Source organism: Colossoma macropomum, unplaced genomic scaffold (genome assembly GCF_904425465.1).
Source record: "Colossoma macropomum unplaced genomic scaffold, Colossoma_macropomum, whole genome shotgun sequence".
NCBI classification, from domain to species: Eukaryota; Metazoa; Chordata; class Actinopteri; order Characiformes; family Serrasalmidae; genus Colossoma; species Colossoma macropomum.
Genome location: NW_023494795.1, coordinates 23,866,799 through 23,881,638, shown reverse-complemented (window position 1 = coordinate 23,881,638; position 14,840 = coordinate 23,866,799). Strand labels below are relative to the sequence as shown.

The following is a 14,840-nucleotide window of genomic DNA, read 5'->3' as shown; positions in this document are numbered from 1 at the left end:
AGATGACTTCATACTAAAAGGGATATACTGTGGTGAGAACAGTCCTTCATCTTTCTTTTAGAATGAAGACAAAAGCTCATAGGACACTTGCAGTTTGAAAAAGACTGAAAAACAGATTAAATCTAATTAGGTTTGGGAACTTTTCCAATAAACTCGTACTGAACCATTCAGCACTTTTCCATTAGATCATGACAGAGATCATTAAAGGTAAAAGGCAGAAACAGTGTTAAGTGATAATTCAAAAGATTAACATTTGTGACCATCAAAAACCTTCAAAACGCCACTATCTGTGCTGCTAAGCGAACACTTACTGGTCAAAGAGGCTAGATTTGTGTTTTTTCTTATGCGCCAGCTTCAGACCTCAATTACACTAGTGCACTGGCAAACAAGGTAATTATCATTTACTATTATAAATTAATTTGCAGACAGAGTGTTTGAAAAATATGATAACGAATCAAGCATGTCTGCCAACAATCCACTCCAGTCAGCAAAACATGTGATAGCAAAACATGCTAGTCCTTTTTTTGTAGTTGATAACTTGAGTTCCAGTGTGTTTTCACTTTTTATTCAGCAAAGGCGTGAGACAAGGGTAAATCGGCGTGAACCAACCTGCTCTTAAAAGAACCATTTGAAGTGGTGCAGGGGAACATAACAGAAGCAGGTCCTTGGCTTCAAGCACAGTGGCTAATGAAAGTAATAGTCCTGTACTTTACTTACAACCCCAAAGAGTGAGCACTAATTAGCACAAATAAATGAAGCTTCAGCTGGTGATACCCTGAGCCACACGCTTTAGAGACAGCAAGTTAGTCCTGTGTTTTTGCCCTCCATTTTGTTTCTGCCATTTTCCAGCCACAAAGCTCAAGTCCACTGGAGAGCAACATGAGAGTCTAGACAGTTCCTGTTTCATTGGAACACTAGGGAGAGGTTAAATCCGGTAGCTGGGTGGAGGCAGCTGCTGTAGCTGTCCTAGAGAGCAAACTCTTGAACCACCAGCCCAGGTCCCAAATGTCTGTTGGCTCAACACAACCCAGCTTTAGACCCATATTTCACTCCTGATCAGCCTCAGGGGCAGCCTGCTCTGGTTGGGCTGGAGGTCTTGGGGGTCCTGGGGGCACCCTCGGCACGGCTTGGTGCTGCCTCTGTCGATATGCAATAACAGTGCCCAAAAGTAGAGCTATAACAGTCATGAGGTAGAGATCCCACTCCGGACCCAACAACTGGTCCAGATCCACCTGAGAAACAAGCTCCTTCAGCTGTGAGGAACAAAAGAGTGGAGAAATCTTTTACAATTTTTTTCCCAAAACTGACAGGGTTCACTTTAAAGGGGAATTCATGCCAGTACATACATACACCATATGGACAAAAGTATTGGGACAGCCCTCCTAAATATCGAGTTTAGATGTTCAGGCAAAAACCAGGAGAACAACATTGTGCCAACTATAAAGTTTGGTGGAGGAGGGATAATGATATGGGGTTGTTTTTCAGGGGTCAGCCTAGGCCCTTTAGTTCCAGCGAAGGGAATATCAAGAAATTCTGGACAGTTCTACGCTTCCAACTTTGTGGGAACAATTTGGGGAAGGCCTTTTCTGTTCCAGCATGACTGTACCCCAGTGCACAAAGCAAGGCCCATAAAGGCATGGATGGCTGGGTGTGTTTGGTGTGGAAGAACTTGACCGGCCCACACAGAACCCTGACTTCAACCCCATCAAGCACCTTTGGCATGAACTAGCACAGAAATTGCGAGCCAGGCTTTCTCGTCCAACATCAGTGTCTGACCTCACAAATGCTCTTCTGGATGAATGGGCAAAAATTCCCACAGACACAACCCAAAATCTTGTAGAAAGCCTTCCTAGAAGTTTGGAAGCTGTTATAGCTGCAAATGGGAACCAACTCCATGTTAATACCTATGGATTTAGAGTGGGATGTCATAAAAGCTCCTGTGGGTGTAATGTGTAGGTGTCCCAATATTTTTGTCCATATGGTGTACATATGTGGATGTGTGTGTACATATTATATATGACTATTGCATATAACACATGAAGGACAAATCATCCCCTGACATCAAGTTATTCATATAATCTCATGCTGTGACAACATCTTAACATCATCTGAGATGTTTTTTTATTTTTATGCATTTTTGGACTCTTTATCTAGCAAACAAAATGTTCTCCAAAGCCAAAATCTAATTTGGTTCTATAAGTCTGTGAGTCGATCAGCACTTCCAATACACAAAAAAGGACCAATCAGGTTCTGCTTCTTTGTTATGTCGCCGCACTGCTCAGTGAAAAAAGGAGCACAAGTGGGGGAAAAGAAAAAAAAAAATTAAGAGAAACTTCAACATGGAGGATTTCACTGGTGAACTCACGAAGGACAACAGTACAAATTACATGCAACTTAAATCTTTTTTAATTGTTTTAAATCTTGCTGAGAAGTTTTATTTTCATTGTTAGCTACTGCGCTGACAATGAAAACAACGCTAGCTTGCTCATTTTAGTCTGCCAGCTAATGCTAACATTAGAAGGCCAGCATTAAAGGATACGTTTGGGTTTTTTTGAAAAAAGGTCATTCTAACAGTTACCCCTGTATTAAAATATTCTGTGGAACCAGCGGCTTGCAGATAGACAGAATTATAGTGCTTCGTTGAAAAAAATGAGCCAAAGCTATAGGGCTCAGAATCTGCCAACTCGATGATTTAGATGTATTTTATGAAACTGAGATGAAACAATCATTTTTAACTTTTTGTAAAAACTGAGTTGTTGCATTGTTTGAAATGTTTTGCAATAACTTGACAATTATTGGATTAATAATTGATTAATTACAATTAAACATAATTTCTAAGTTTGTATATTTGTATAACGAAGTTTACAAAACAGTGAAACATGAAAACATGTTGCTGAAACTCTGCCTGTCTCCTTGCAGTTCTTTAAAAACTCTTATTGTCTTAAATTTTACAAAGATTAAGCCTTAAAAGTAATTAGTGAACATTTGAATTTGAATGGGGTCCTAATTACAACATAAATATTAATTTAATTCATTCATACAGCTTTTTTCCTCTTCTTTCTCCCAAAATAAAACATCTTGGCTCATTAGAGTCACATTTCTGACATAAAACAAAACCTCATACTGCCTTTAGACTGACTGGCTACAATTACTTGCTGAGACAGCTCATTACAGTAGCTGGGTGCTGAGAAACCTAAAAGGACACTTACCTATTGGGTTCTATCTAAAACTGACCTCTGCACTGAACAAAATATTTAGCACTGACGTTTGTATTTAAACAGCAATGCTTTTTTGAATAAGAAAAAGATGATTTGTCCTAAAACAAGAAATATCAAAAAGAAATTAATTAAAATAAATGTCAGAAAAATGCCATAAAAGGCAATTAATTTCACTTCCTGATAATGTAGACACTATCTTTTAAAACAAATTATGTGTAACCCGTTTGTGTTCCTTGGAATCATCAGACCTTATAATTCCAAGCAGAAAGTGAGTTTTTAGGATTAGAAGATTCTGTCTGCATTTGACCTGTTCCAAAAAAACTCATTTACATATTTGATAGAATTTTGATACTGTACATTTAGAATACAGTTAGGGTGTCTGTCATTTTCATGTATGACACAGACTTGTTCCACATATCAGTTTCGCTATCTAGAATGCAAAATCTTTAAAGCTCAATCTCAAAACTGCTCAGAATGCAGACAGAACCTTATAATTTCAAGCGGAGGAAATGACTCTGACACTGCACAGAACGCGTGTGTGTGTCTTACATTAAGCTCTTGCAGGTACTGCAGTGTGTAGACGAGGCCCAGTTTGCACAGAGCCAGGAACACAGGTACCTGCGCATCAGGACTGGCCTCTGCAGCCATGTCATAGAAACGCTTAGCCAGGTGGATGTCCTGCCAAAGGAAACAGTCAGCAGTAAGCACATTTGTACTTATGTGTGAACACCCAGAAATCAGATTACGATGTGGTTATTACCCGTTCCTCTATAATAAGCTGGCCCTATTTGTATTACAGTGCTTTCTTTATTAATGAGGAATTCCACCAATTATTTCAAAATGTCTGCATATTTAAATGGCTAAAATGCAAAAAGGTTATTCAGACTGGTGTAAAGTGAAATGCTCCGTTCTAGAGAATATGGAGAGATACATGCAGAGTGCTGTGAGGCGACCTAATCCCCAAAGAAAAGAAAAAAAAAATTCTGACTTATCACTATTTTACCGTTATCAACTTTACAAGTAGAAAGAACACACACACACACACACACACCACACACACACACACAAAATTAAATAGAGAGGAGTACAAAAAGCCAGACACAAACAGAGCAGCCATTTGCATGGTGTACATCCTGCCCTTAGTTCCTACCAGCACCACTGTAAAGAAATCTCAGTTGGTAAGTTTCTCTACAGTGAACCACTTCACATCAAGCCACTCAGAATAACTTTGTTTACATCCCTGAATTATGTGGAAATTTACAATAATTGCCGGAATGATCAATGTGGATAAATATTTGACTAGGGGAATCTGCATGTACCTGTTTAATGCCAAGGCCTTTCTCATGCATGTAGCCCAAATTGAACATGGCCTGGGCGCTGTGCTGCTGCTCTGAGGCCAGTCTGTAGTGGATGACAGCAGTCTCGTAGTCCACGTCAGTGCCATAGCCATAGAAATGATAATCACCGAGCTTAATTCTCGCTACTGTGTAACCTGTGCACAGCCAAGAACCACACAAATACCACAATGTTAAACAGTGACACACAAAGCAAAAATAAAGAGCTTTAGTGAGGCAGGGATTTGATCAACCACATATAATACATTCTGTGCTTGAAGCTGTTGCAAAAGCATAAAGGAAAGAAAACAATAAAAGTTGAGCTAAGGAGACATATCCAACCTTGGGCCGCTGCCCTAGTCCAGTGAAGGAGAGCTCGAGGGTAGGTTTCATTTTCACTGAAGATCCGGGACTGTCCTGCAACATGCATACAAGTACATCAGGGCTTTATCCACACACAGTGTGCTACTTTAGCTAATAAGAGATGAGCACTCATAACACAGGCCAAATGTTTCCATAATTTTTGCTTTAGCACAAGCAGTTTCTTGAGAATATGCTGTGAATCCATGTTTAAAACTGTTAAAAAGAGCAGCTTTGAAGTGAAAACTGAATAGGAGGAGACAGGATGCAGTAACGGCTAGCTACATCAGGTTTCACTTCATTACTGCACCCTGGCCTGAAAAAAATAAACAAAACTTCTAACAACAAAGTCAACACATTTGGGACTCTGCTGACCCCTGGTGGTACCATATCAACTCACTCTGGTCAAGGATGAAGGCCACGTTGCTCTGTGCGACCTCATAGCCCTGTTCTGCCAGCAACAGATACTGCACCAGTGCAGAGTCCATGTCACCCTCCTTAAAGCTGCCATAGGCCCCCATGAGCCTCTCTGACCAACGGCCTCGCTCACACACATTCTTAAAGAGCTAAATACAATAAATCAACATGGTGTTAACTTTCAAACCAGGAAAATAGAGAGAAAAAGCCATAATTATTTGAGTCAGTGGATAAGTCCTTACCTCCACTGCAGTGTGGCAGGAGCGCATCACTCCTGTTCCAGTGGCATGCATCTGGGCCAGGTTATAGAAGGCCAGAATATGACCAGCCTGGGAGGCCAGGTTGAAGAACTTCAGAGCCTGCTTATAGTCACGCTTCACTCCAATTCCATCTGCGAGTCAGACAGACGTACACACAGAGAAAAGAAATGAATCATAAAAAGGATTCATCCATTTGTTTTTCATTCCAACTCCCACTGCTAAGAAATGACTCAGCAGACAAGCTCAGCTGTCACCAAGTTTGTATCAGAATGTGGATTCATGTTCCTCATAGTAACAATCACCTAGACAACGAATAAGATAATTATAAAGGGTAAAGTTGATGCAAGGGTAAAGACCACAAAATATATAATGAAGCACAAGAAATGCAGGCAATTTCTGAAAAACAAATAAACATAGGATTCAAAGTGAAAGTAAAGCAGAAGTGGGTGAGATACCAATCTCACACTTTTACAGACAGGCACACACATACTCACTGTAGTACATGGTTCCCAGCTGTAGTTGTCCATCCACCCAGCCTTGTTCCGCAGCTTTCTGAAAGTACTTGAGTGCCAGATCATAGTTCTGCAATAACAAACACCAAAACGCACTATAATCCTTAACTTCACCGAATCCACAATAGATAAATACGATTATGTATTTGGGTACAGGAGTCGTAGACTATTCACTTTACGAGCACATGAAAAACAGCCTAACACAGTAAGGAATGTAAGCTGCACTTGGTAATGAAATACAGAGAGGTATCAAACAATATAACTCACCACAGGAACACCCCTGCCATACAGGTAGGCCATGCCAAGTCCACTCTGACCAACTGGGTTTCCCTAAGATTTCACCGTGTACAATTTTTAATTAGTTTGAGTACAGTCATAAACAGACAACAAAACACAGATGCTAATAACTCTCTTGGTACGCACTTGTTCTGAAGCCTTTTTGAAATAATGCAGAGCGGTCTCATTGTTCTGGGGCAAAAACTCACTGCCTTCCGAGTACATCTGAAATACAGATTGAAAATACTGACAACAGTGGCGAAAGACAAAACATTACATAACGACTGTAAGACAGGTCATGTTACCTTTCCAAGGAAGGCCATAGCATGTGTGTTGCCTGCATTGGCAGCCTGATTGAAGTATTCATAGGCACGCTAAAGACAAAATGGTAAGAGATATCAATATCATTGTGATATTAAAACAGGATAAACTACTGGGAGCTTTAAAAAGAATTAAAAGTATTACCTGATGATTCTGCTCCACCCCTCTGCCTCCATGTAAGTGCAACTGTCCTAAACCCACCTTAGAGAAGGAAAACAACAAAAAAAAAGCACAAAAGATAACTAATCTGAATACTATAAATAGACAGCACTGATAAACAGGTTCAGAGACAAAGTATATGCATGATAATAAACTAGCCACTTTATCTGAAAATTATGCTAGGGGAGGGCTAATAACACAAAGAGATGATATAGTCACATCCCTTAATCAAACTACACGCTGTGCTGATTTTCTAAGTGAAAAAAGCTATCATCTTCTACAGGGAACAACCTTATACAGAAATTTCCTGCAAAATTTAGGGCACAATTTCTGGTTACTTGCTGGGTTTAACACCAAAAAATACATAACATAAATTATAAGATGTGCCATAAAATGTGACCTCTGCAAAAGTCCCCCCCCCCAGCATATTAAATTCTGCAGATAGATAGCAATTGTGCATTAAAATGTGCAGAAGTGTGTTCTCCGTTGAGGCTGAATACTACTGCAATAAAACGTTTGCAATTTATTCATTTTACTGCATTTGTAATTCTACATAAGTGTTACATTTATCTGTAACGCTAAGCCATGTGGATTTAATCTCAATTTCTACGCTTTTAAGTGTTTATGTATCGGCATCGGCAGAACGTAAATCATTTGTGTATCAGATATCGGCATCGGCTCAGCATTCCTGTATCTGTGTATCCTTAGTAATTACATCATCAGATTTAGACAGCATCGCAAACAGATGGCAACTCTATATTTCAAGGTGAACTATAGAGTTGAGAGTTGGGACAGAGACAGTACCTGGGCTTGCACGTCTCCTTTCTCAGCCAAAAACTGGTAGTACTGGATCAAGTCCTCCTCCAGCATGGCACTGGGGGAACCAGGGTTTTCCAATTCATCCAGCAATCGAATCCTCTGCACTGCACTGCCCCCAGTCAGGGACACATCACTGGCCACTGCCACACAAATTCCATTTTTAACTGCCAAACAGTGTGATTTATATTGCAACATAATCCATCAGCGAATTCAAGCAAGTCCAAGTCTGAGCCAAAAGGTTCTTACCATGATTAGCCACCAGTCTGTAGTGAGTGAGGGCAGACTCACAGCTCTGAGGGACTCCAACACCTCCCCAGTATCTGTAACCCTGCACACAAACATCACACCATGCATTTAACAACCTTGATTTGTTCTTGGCTGTTCTGTAGCAGTCATGAAACTACAGAACCAACACTAGCAAACAGTATATTATTAAAGGTACATGTGTCACCCATAATTTTTGTTTCAAGGACTGGGAAGATTTACAAGCTTCAAATACTCTACAGTCACCTTCACAACATTTGGAATTATATTTTATAATTACTTATAACTTTAAAGCTGTTTGTTACTGCAGTTTACAATGTATGCAATGGACAGCAACAATGTATTAAGAGATAAGCTGAAGCCCAGCTGCTCAGGCAACATATGCTGCTGTGACACAATGTGCAATTGCTGCCCTCTTATTCAAATACAGCTTTTATGAGTCACTTTGTACAGCGTTTATGGGTTACATATCTAAACACTCATAGTGTAATGAAGCAGTGAGTGCAACATGCAGGCTGAGCTACAGACAGTGAAGGACTGATGAGCTTTTGGAGCATCTAAACACAAGGAGGTCCACGATGGAAGCAGCTTGGCAGGTACCCCGGTGCAGTCTGTCCTCCAAAGAACACTAATGTAGTTCAGTGTTTTTTTTTTCCCCAAAGATGGTACATTCTCGAACATCAGGGTTACTGAGTGCAGGAGAAGCCTGTAGCCCTTTAACGGTCACCAAGAGTTCTTTGGGACTTCTTTAAAGACACTTTGGTGTGCTCATTTAATCCTACCTCTAGGGAGACTAGGACCTGTGCTCAGAGTCCTCAGACTCAGAGTCCTTCTTTAGAAATTGACTTGTTAACCTTTTCAAGTCTTACGAGCTTCATCAAGCTTTCTTCAGAGGTCCACTGAAATCTCTTTTGATCAAGCCATTTTGCACTTTTTTTTGACAGACTCTCAAAATCCACACATGAACTGCCTGGAACATCTGATTCCAATTACCTTTATTTCAAGAGTTAGACTAGTTAACACACTTTTTCTTTTAACGTCCTTGCTTGTTTAAACAGATGAGGCAACAGAAAGAAAGGTAAAAATGTGTGTTGGCTAAACTAATAATTGTCCTTATTTATAATTTAAATGAAGAGCAAAGCACATGAGCAGCTATTCAAGCAAAAACCCAGCAAATTAAAGATTCACAAACTCAGGATTCACTGTACACACACACACACACACACACACACACACACACACACACACACAAATACCCAACAATAATGCTGAGACTGTTGCCTTTCTGTTATAGTTTATAGAGAAAAAAAAACAAAAAAACACTGGCCTTCTTTATATCTCTGACCTAGCTTAAGGCAACTACTGACCTTCAAGCCATGGCCAGCAGAAGTTACAATCATGCACTCATCTACACACTATACATCTAGACTATTCTCTGGTAGACACTGCCTGGTACGTCTGAAAAGATAAGAAGACACATAACTTTCTTACCAAAATCATGTGTGCAACCAGATTTCCTCCCAGAGCTCCAAAAGTGTAATACACTAACGCCTGTATTCAAAAAGACACAAAGAGGGTTTGTTATTGAATTGATTGTATGTTAACATCTAAAACATATTCAAGTAAGTATGTATGAAAATGAAAAGCACTACAGAAGTACCTTTGCTTGACTGGAGTTCACACCTAATCCTGCTGCATATAAGAAACCAAGTGCCTGATAGAAGCAAAGATTAAAAACAACATAGTTACCCTTTAATCTTTAAGTGCAGAATGTTTAGTCACATATTCTTGGTGTTATAACTCAGCAGTGACAAAATCATGGTGTCAACATAGCTTAATAGGAGCCATCAAACTTTGAGATCACTGTTTTCTATGAGATAATGTTTATTAACATGCTTCAGACATAAAAAGGAGTTACAGTCTGTGCTTTGGGCGATCCTTCGAGTGCCAGCTTCTCAAAAAGCTCCTTGGCGTGTGGCACATTCTGGGCTAAGTAGTCTCCAAACAGCATGGCATACGCCACCTTCTCCATGGCCTTGGTGTGACCCATGCCTGCCACCTTCAGCAGCTTTTCATACAACCTAAAAGGCAAAGAGAAGTTTAAAGCTTAACATTTACAAAGCTCTAAAAAAAAAGAAAATAATAAAAAAAAACAAAACAAACAAAAAAAAAAATCAAAGGCGCACTTTGTGGTGTAGGACTTGTATGCATACATTGAACATAACCCCTACAGTTATAGAAATGAAGACAAATGAGAACAAGCTTTACCCTGCTGTTAATTACACCTGTATCAAATATGTTTAGAAACATGTAAATGTGTAAAGAACCATCAAGAGGGAACAGTGACAGCACACCTGGTCCTGTCAATTAGCCTCATATTCCTATTTGTGAATATGAGTATGATTCACAAAACCATAACCAAACTGGATTTTGTTTTCATAAATAAGCAAGCCAATCAGTATTTATAAAAGTGTTTTTATTGTGGCAGTTGTACATGGTTTTTTGATATGAAGAAAGCTGCAATTGTGCTATCCGCAATGTTTTGGCATCGCTGTCTTTGTGAAGAGGTGTGAATTGTTTTTACAGCAAGGGGTTTTCACCTCTTCCCTTTCAGACCTCATTTCTCGCTAGTAGTTCAATATTTCACAGTTAATGTCACAGTTAATCTAATAACAGAGTTATTGGGAAAAATATTTTATTTGATTACATTAATAAAAAAATCAGAGTTAACTTCCATGCCACCAGCTGAAAGGCAACTAGGGGCCTGCAGACAGAGGATGCTCAAAAGTCCAGGTTTTGTGCTTCATACACAAACATCAACAGTCTTGAAAAACAAGCAGTTTCTGAAGAGCAGATCTGCCACAAATTCTACCTTTTTGATGCTGACAACATAACGTTTTTGAGACCAGGTCACAGCAGTGCAGAATCAAATCTGCGATGATTTTTTTCCTACTGAGCATTGCTCCATCCCAGCCTGTGAGTTTACACTTAACAATAAATAATAAATAAATAATTATAATAATAAATAAATATTAAGAACAAAGCATCTGCAATTCAGGCACCAACAACTCAGTCTCTATAGAAGGTCTGATAACACCACCATATATACTCAGCAAAAGTGTAGTGTGCTTATTATTATTATTATTATTATTATTATTATTATATTATAACTTATTGTTATCTTGCCCACCCCTACTCGTGGCCTCTCTTGTTAGCATCATGTAGCCTTGAAACCTCACTTCAAATAAATGGTGATAGCCAGACCTCTTTTTTAACTGACAAACACATCATGCAAGCTTTCAGTTTCAGGATAAATTAAGTATATTAATGTCCCAATGACAAAAGCATTGAGAGGGCCTAGAGAACACTCACTCTTTTTTCTGGCTCTTTCTGCTTGTACTGTTGATCAGCTTCAGGGTGGCCTGGTACTGCTCCTCCGCCTCCTCTGCTTGTCTTCTCTGTTCTGCCTGCTCTTCCGCTGTCAAGGAGATAGGAAACAGCACTTACTCATACATTCTCATCATTGTGTAATATTATGAGCGGCAAGAAACAAAGTTATATCCAATTTTAAAAATTCTAAATTTAACATAAGCTACTGCTGATACATGACATGTCCAAGGTACAGACTTTATTTGTTGTTTCAGGTACAAAGATTAAAATCATGGCCTTGTGCACCAGAGCACCAAGCTATTTTTATATAAAAACACCCACACATTCATCTAAATGCTTTTATACAGACTCAAGCAGCCCGAATCAGTTTTCCTCAGTGATCAGATTCAGGACCTACAACAAGCATTAGTACTAAACGAATTATGTTAACTCACTTTCACAGAAGCCCCATTTTTTGTCGTGCTCATAATCATAGGTGGTGGCGCACCACAGTCTCCCATCTCCTCTTCCCTCTGTGGTGCAGTCAGAGTACTCTTTCCCCAAGAAGAGGAAAGGAAAGAGGCAGGGCTCCCCAGAGGCTGTGCCCCCAATCACCACAGGAACTACACCAACATGCAGAAACCAATGGGGGACAGACACATTACTCCAAACGTTTACAGGAAACCAATCAAAAACTGACATGCATGATTGAGTTCCTTTTTTGACAGTGACAAAAAATGTTATTTGAGGAAAGGTACAAAAAAAAAAACCACCCACCATTATTCCAAACTAGCTCAGAGGACAGAGTATACAAGATATAAAGCTGTAGAAAGGGAGGAACATTGGAAATATATAAACATCCACATTCACTGAGAAACTAGGCTCTTCCTACACTATCAAAAGGTAAAGAGGAAGTTTTATGTACATGCCTACTGAAAAATAACCTCACAATTCTGAAGACTAGGTAACCAGGGATGTAACGATGCATATATTTTCAGAGTCAATATCAATTCTGAGGTCAAGTTACATTTCGATTTTCATGTTGAAATGTCTTGATTATACTGAGTACTAACTGACTACTACACAGATTGGTTTGGCTGAGAAAAATCAAAAGCTTAAAATACTGTAAATTAGAATGCCCTTATGCAAAATAATGATCTTTGAAAACAGTGCAACTGAGTTACAATACATAAAACATCTTAGTCTTAGATGCTCCACCCACTTAAACATGGTGTAATATCTATCATATCATGTATTATTTGCCCAACAGAAAGTAAACTTTTGTGATCAGTTGTAATGTGTGCATGGTGGCACATATGTCAGAGCAAGATGTAGTTCTGGATTACTGAAAAAGCACTAGTATAAGTATTGAAAAATGTAAGTGTTCAAATTATTCAAGAGTTTTCTTCAAAGAATTTAGTTGCTAATAAACTAAATATCCTGATGTTTTCCAATGCATACCACTTTTCAACCCCATGGATGTGCTTTTGTTACACACCCCTACACATCATACCAAAGCAAAAGTTTGTGCATATCGACGACACAATCCTTTACAATTGTTTCCCACAATCGTCTGAAACAAAACTTGAAGAACAGCCACCATTGATTTAATACAGTGTTCCAAATTCAACCTACCCTCCTTAATTTTAGCATCTGTTGGAGGGGGTTGGTTGGGAAGGTCCTCCTTTTCAATCCCCTCAGCCTCATTTTCCACTGCCCGATCCTTCATGTCCTCCTCAATCCGATGCTCATCAGTCGTTGGAGGGGCTTCCTGCGGGGAAACAGCATGTCCTGCCACCACTCTGGAGCCAACAGGAACCTCATCCTCTTCTGTGCTCTGGTCATGAAAATACTAGACAAAGGGAACATGCTTTGATAAACTGAACTGTTCAGTAATAAAGCCAATAACATCAGAGATAAATGGTTAAACACTTAGGTTATCAATCATTATCTCTGAAGGCAACTATGCATAATCTCCACCCCATTTAATGGGCAGACAATGTGGACATGGCTAAATTTAAAACCACAAAAATGAAATCTGATGACACAGACAAAAAATATTAAGCAAAGAAAAATGTTGTCCAACATTACAGTACAGCCTCTTCATAAGCCTATTCATATAGACCGTTTGATTACCTGAGAAGGACCAGCGTCTGGGACTTCATTGGTTTCTGGTTCCACGTCTGTAATGACAATTTCATGTTTCATTTAATAATTTAGAGGAACAAAAAGCAGTACAATACACTATGCAGTGTTTCCCATCTTGCTAACTAAGCTGTTTAGACCTCCTGAAAGAAAAAACATTAGGATTACTGCCAGCCACCATTACTATGAAAGGTTTACTTGACAACGCATCTGTCGCTGTCTGAGTCTAAGAAAGATAATTTGTTATGACAGGCAAGAGCAATAAGTTATATTTTAAACGTAAACCGAGCTAGATAGCTAACATGTGACGTTACACTCTCATTTCCACTTACCAGCTGCCACTTCCAGAGTGACAAGTACCACCACGACTAGGAGCACCCATGTCTTTCCAGAAAAACGCATCTTGCCTTTAAGCCCCATTAAACCAGCACGTATAACCTACGACAGTGTGAACGATTAAGACGCTTTCTGTTTAGGTTAGCTAGCACATCACCCTGCTACGTCAACTTAAGTACCTGTCGTTAGCCATACAAACAGACAACTGTAGCCACCACAGCGACTCTTTTTGCATAACCAAGCTAGCAAGGTTAGCTAGCAAAACAGGTAAATGAATAATTTCTACGATAACGCAACGCTGTTGGGTATGGAAGGGTCCACACAGTCAACATTCAGAAGACTACAACAGAGAGGAAAGCAGCACCTGAAGAGCTAACTGGCTAATGCAGTATGAATGTATCCGAGCTGGTTAGCAAGACACGATTAGCTATTAGCGAGCGTAGCTGAGAAAACATTACAGCTAACGCACAACGTTAGTTTGTTGGCTGAGACAGGCTAGCAGTAGAGCTGCTAAAGCTAGGTTGAGCAAAAGTGTCCAAGGCTAGTTTCAAAGCAGTGCGACTAGGAAACTGCTGCTAGTCACGACCCCAAATTTAGCCTCAAAACGGTATCTGACTAACTTCTTTAAACTCGGGAACTGATAGTAGTAGACGCTCGTTTATATGGAGAAGCGACGTGAATGAGTCGTTCTTTCAAATCGGTTCTTTTGAAAAAAATCAAAAGAACCGATACACGAGTTGAACTGAAACGAACATCCGATAACGTTCCAGTAAGTCTTAAACAATTTATGATTAAAAATCACAAGAAACATAAATATTTCTACTTATAATATACACGTATATAAAAGAACAACCCCCTTGATGTATGTTTGTCTGTCTACCTGTGTACACTGTGTACCTGTGTACACTGTGGCCACCTCTTTTTGATGTATGTCTGTGGTTTGTAAGTAAAAGTACCAACACAGCTGCACATTAAGTACACCGAATGTCGTTTTAAATGGAGATAAGGATAAAGCAGACATCTTTGTTGACATCACCGACTGAATCGCAT

At 39.4% G+C, this 14,840-nt stretch overlaps 1 protein-coding gene across 1 annotated transcript; it reads right to left on the bottom strand.

Annotated features, from left to right (window-relative positions):
- Positions 1 to 341: 341 nt before the first annotated feature.
- Positions 342 to 14,500, bottom strand: sel1l (SEL1L adaptor subunit of ERAD E3 ubiquitin ligase). Its single transcript, XM_036581929.1, has 21 exons — positions 13,787 to 14,500; positions 13,446 to 13,492; positions 12,945 to 13,161; positions 11,765 to 11,932; positions 11,313 to 11,418; positions 9,859 to 10,021; positions 9,601 to 9,654; positions 9,432 to 9,491; positions 7,923 to 8,004; positions 7,662 to 7,816; positions 6,843 to 6,899; positions 6,683 to 6,751; positions 6,525 to 6,602; positions 6,369 to 6,431; positions 6,084 to 6,171; positions 5,572 to 5,720; positions 5,313 to 5,478; positions 4,895 to 4,969; positions 4,538 to 4,710; positions 3,768 to 3,896; positions 342 to 1,253 (listed from the first exon to the last, which is right to left on the bottom strand). Exons 1-21 carry the CDS (start codon positions 13,872 to 13,874, stop codon positions 1,047 to 1,049), a joined length of 2,394 nt encoding a protein of 797 aa, XP_036437822.1. The 5' UTR covers positions 13,875 to 14,500; the 3' UTR covers positions 342 to 1,046.
- Positions 14,501 to 14,840: the final 340 nt, after the last annotated feature.

Coding starts and splice junctions, on each gene's coding strand:
- sel1l (XM_036581929.1), bottom strand. CDS start 13,874: ATGGGGCTTAAAGGCAAGATGCGTTTTTCTGGAAAGACATGGGTGCTC. Junction 10,022..11,312: donor AGAAAGAGCCAGAAAAAAGA/GTGAGTGTTCTC, acceptor TTTGCCTTTTAG/GTTGTATGAAAAGCTGCTGA. Junction 6,752..6,842: donor GGGTGGAGCAGAATCATCAG/GTAATACTTTTA, acceptor TTTTGTCTTTAG/CGTGCCTATGAATACTTCAA.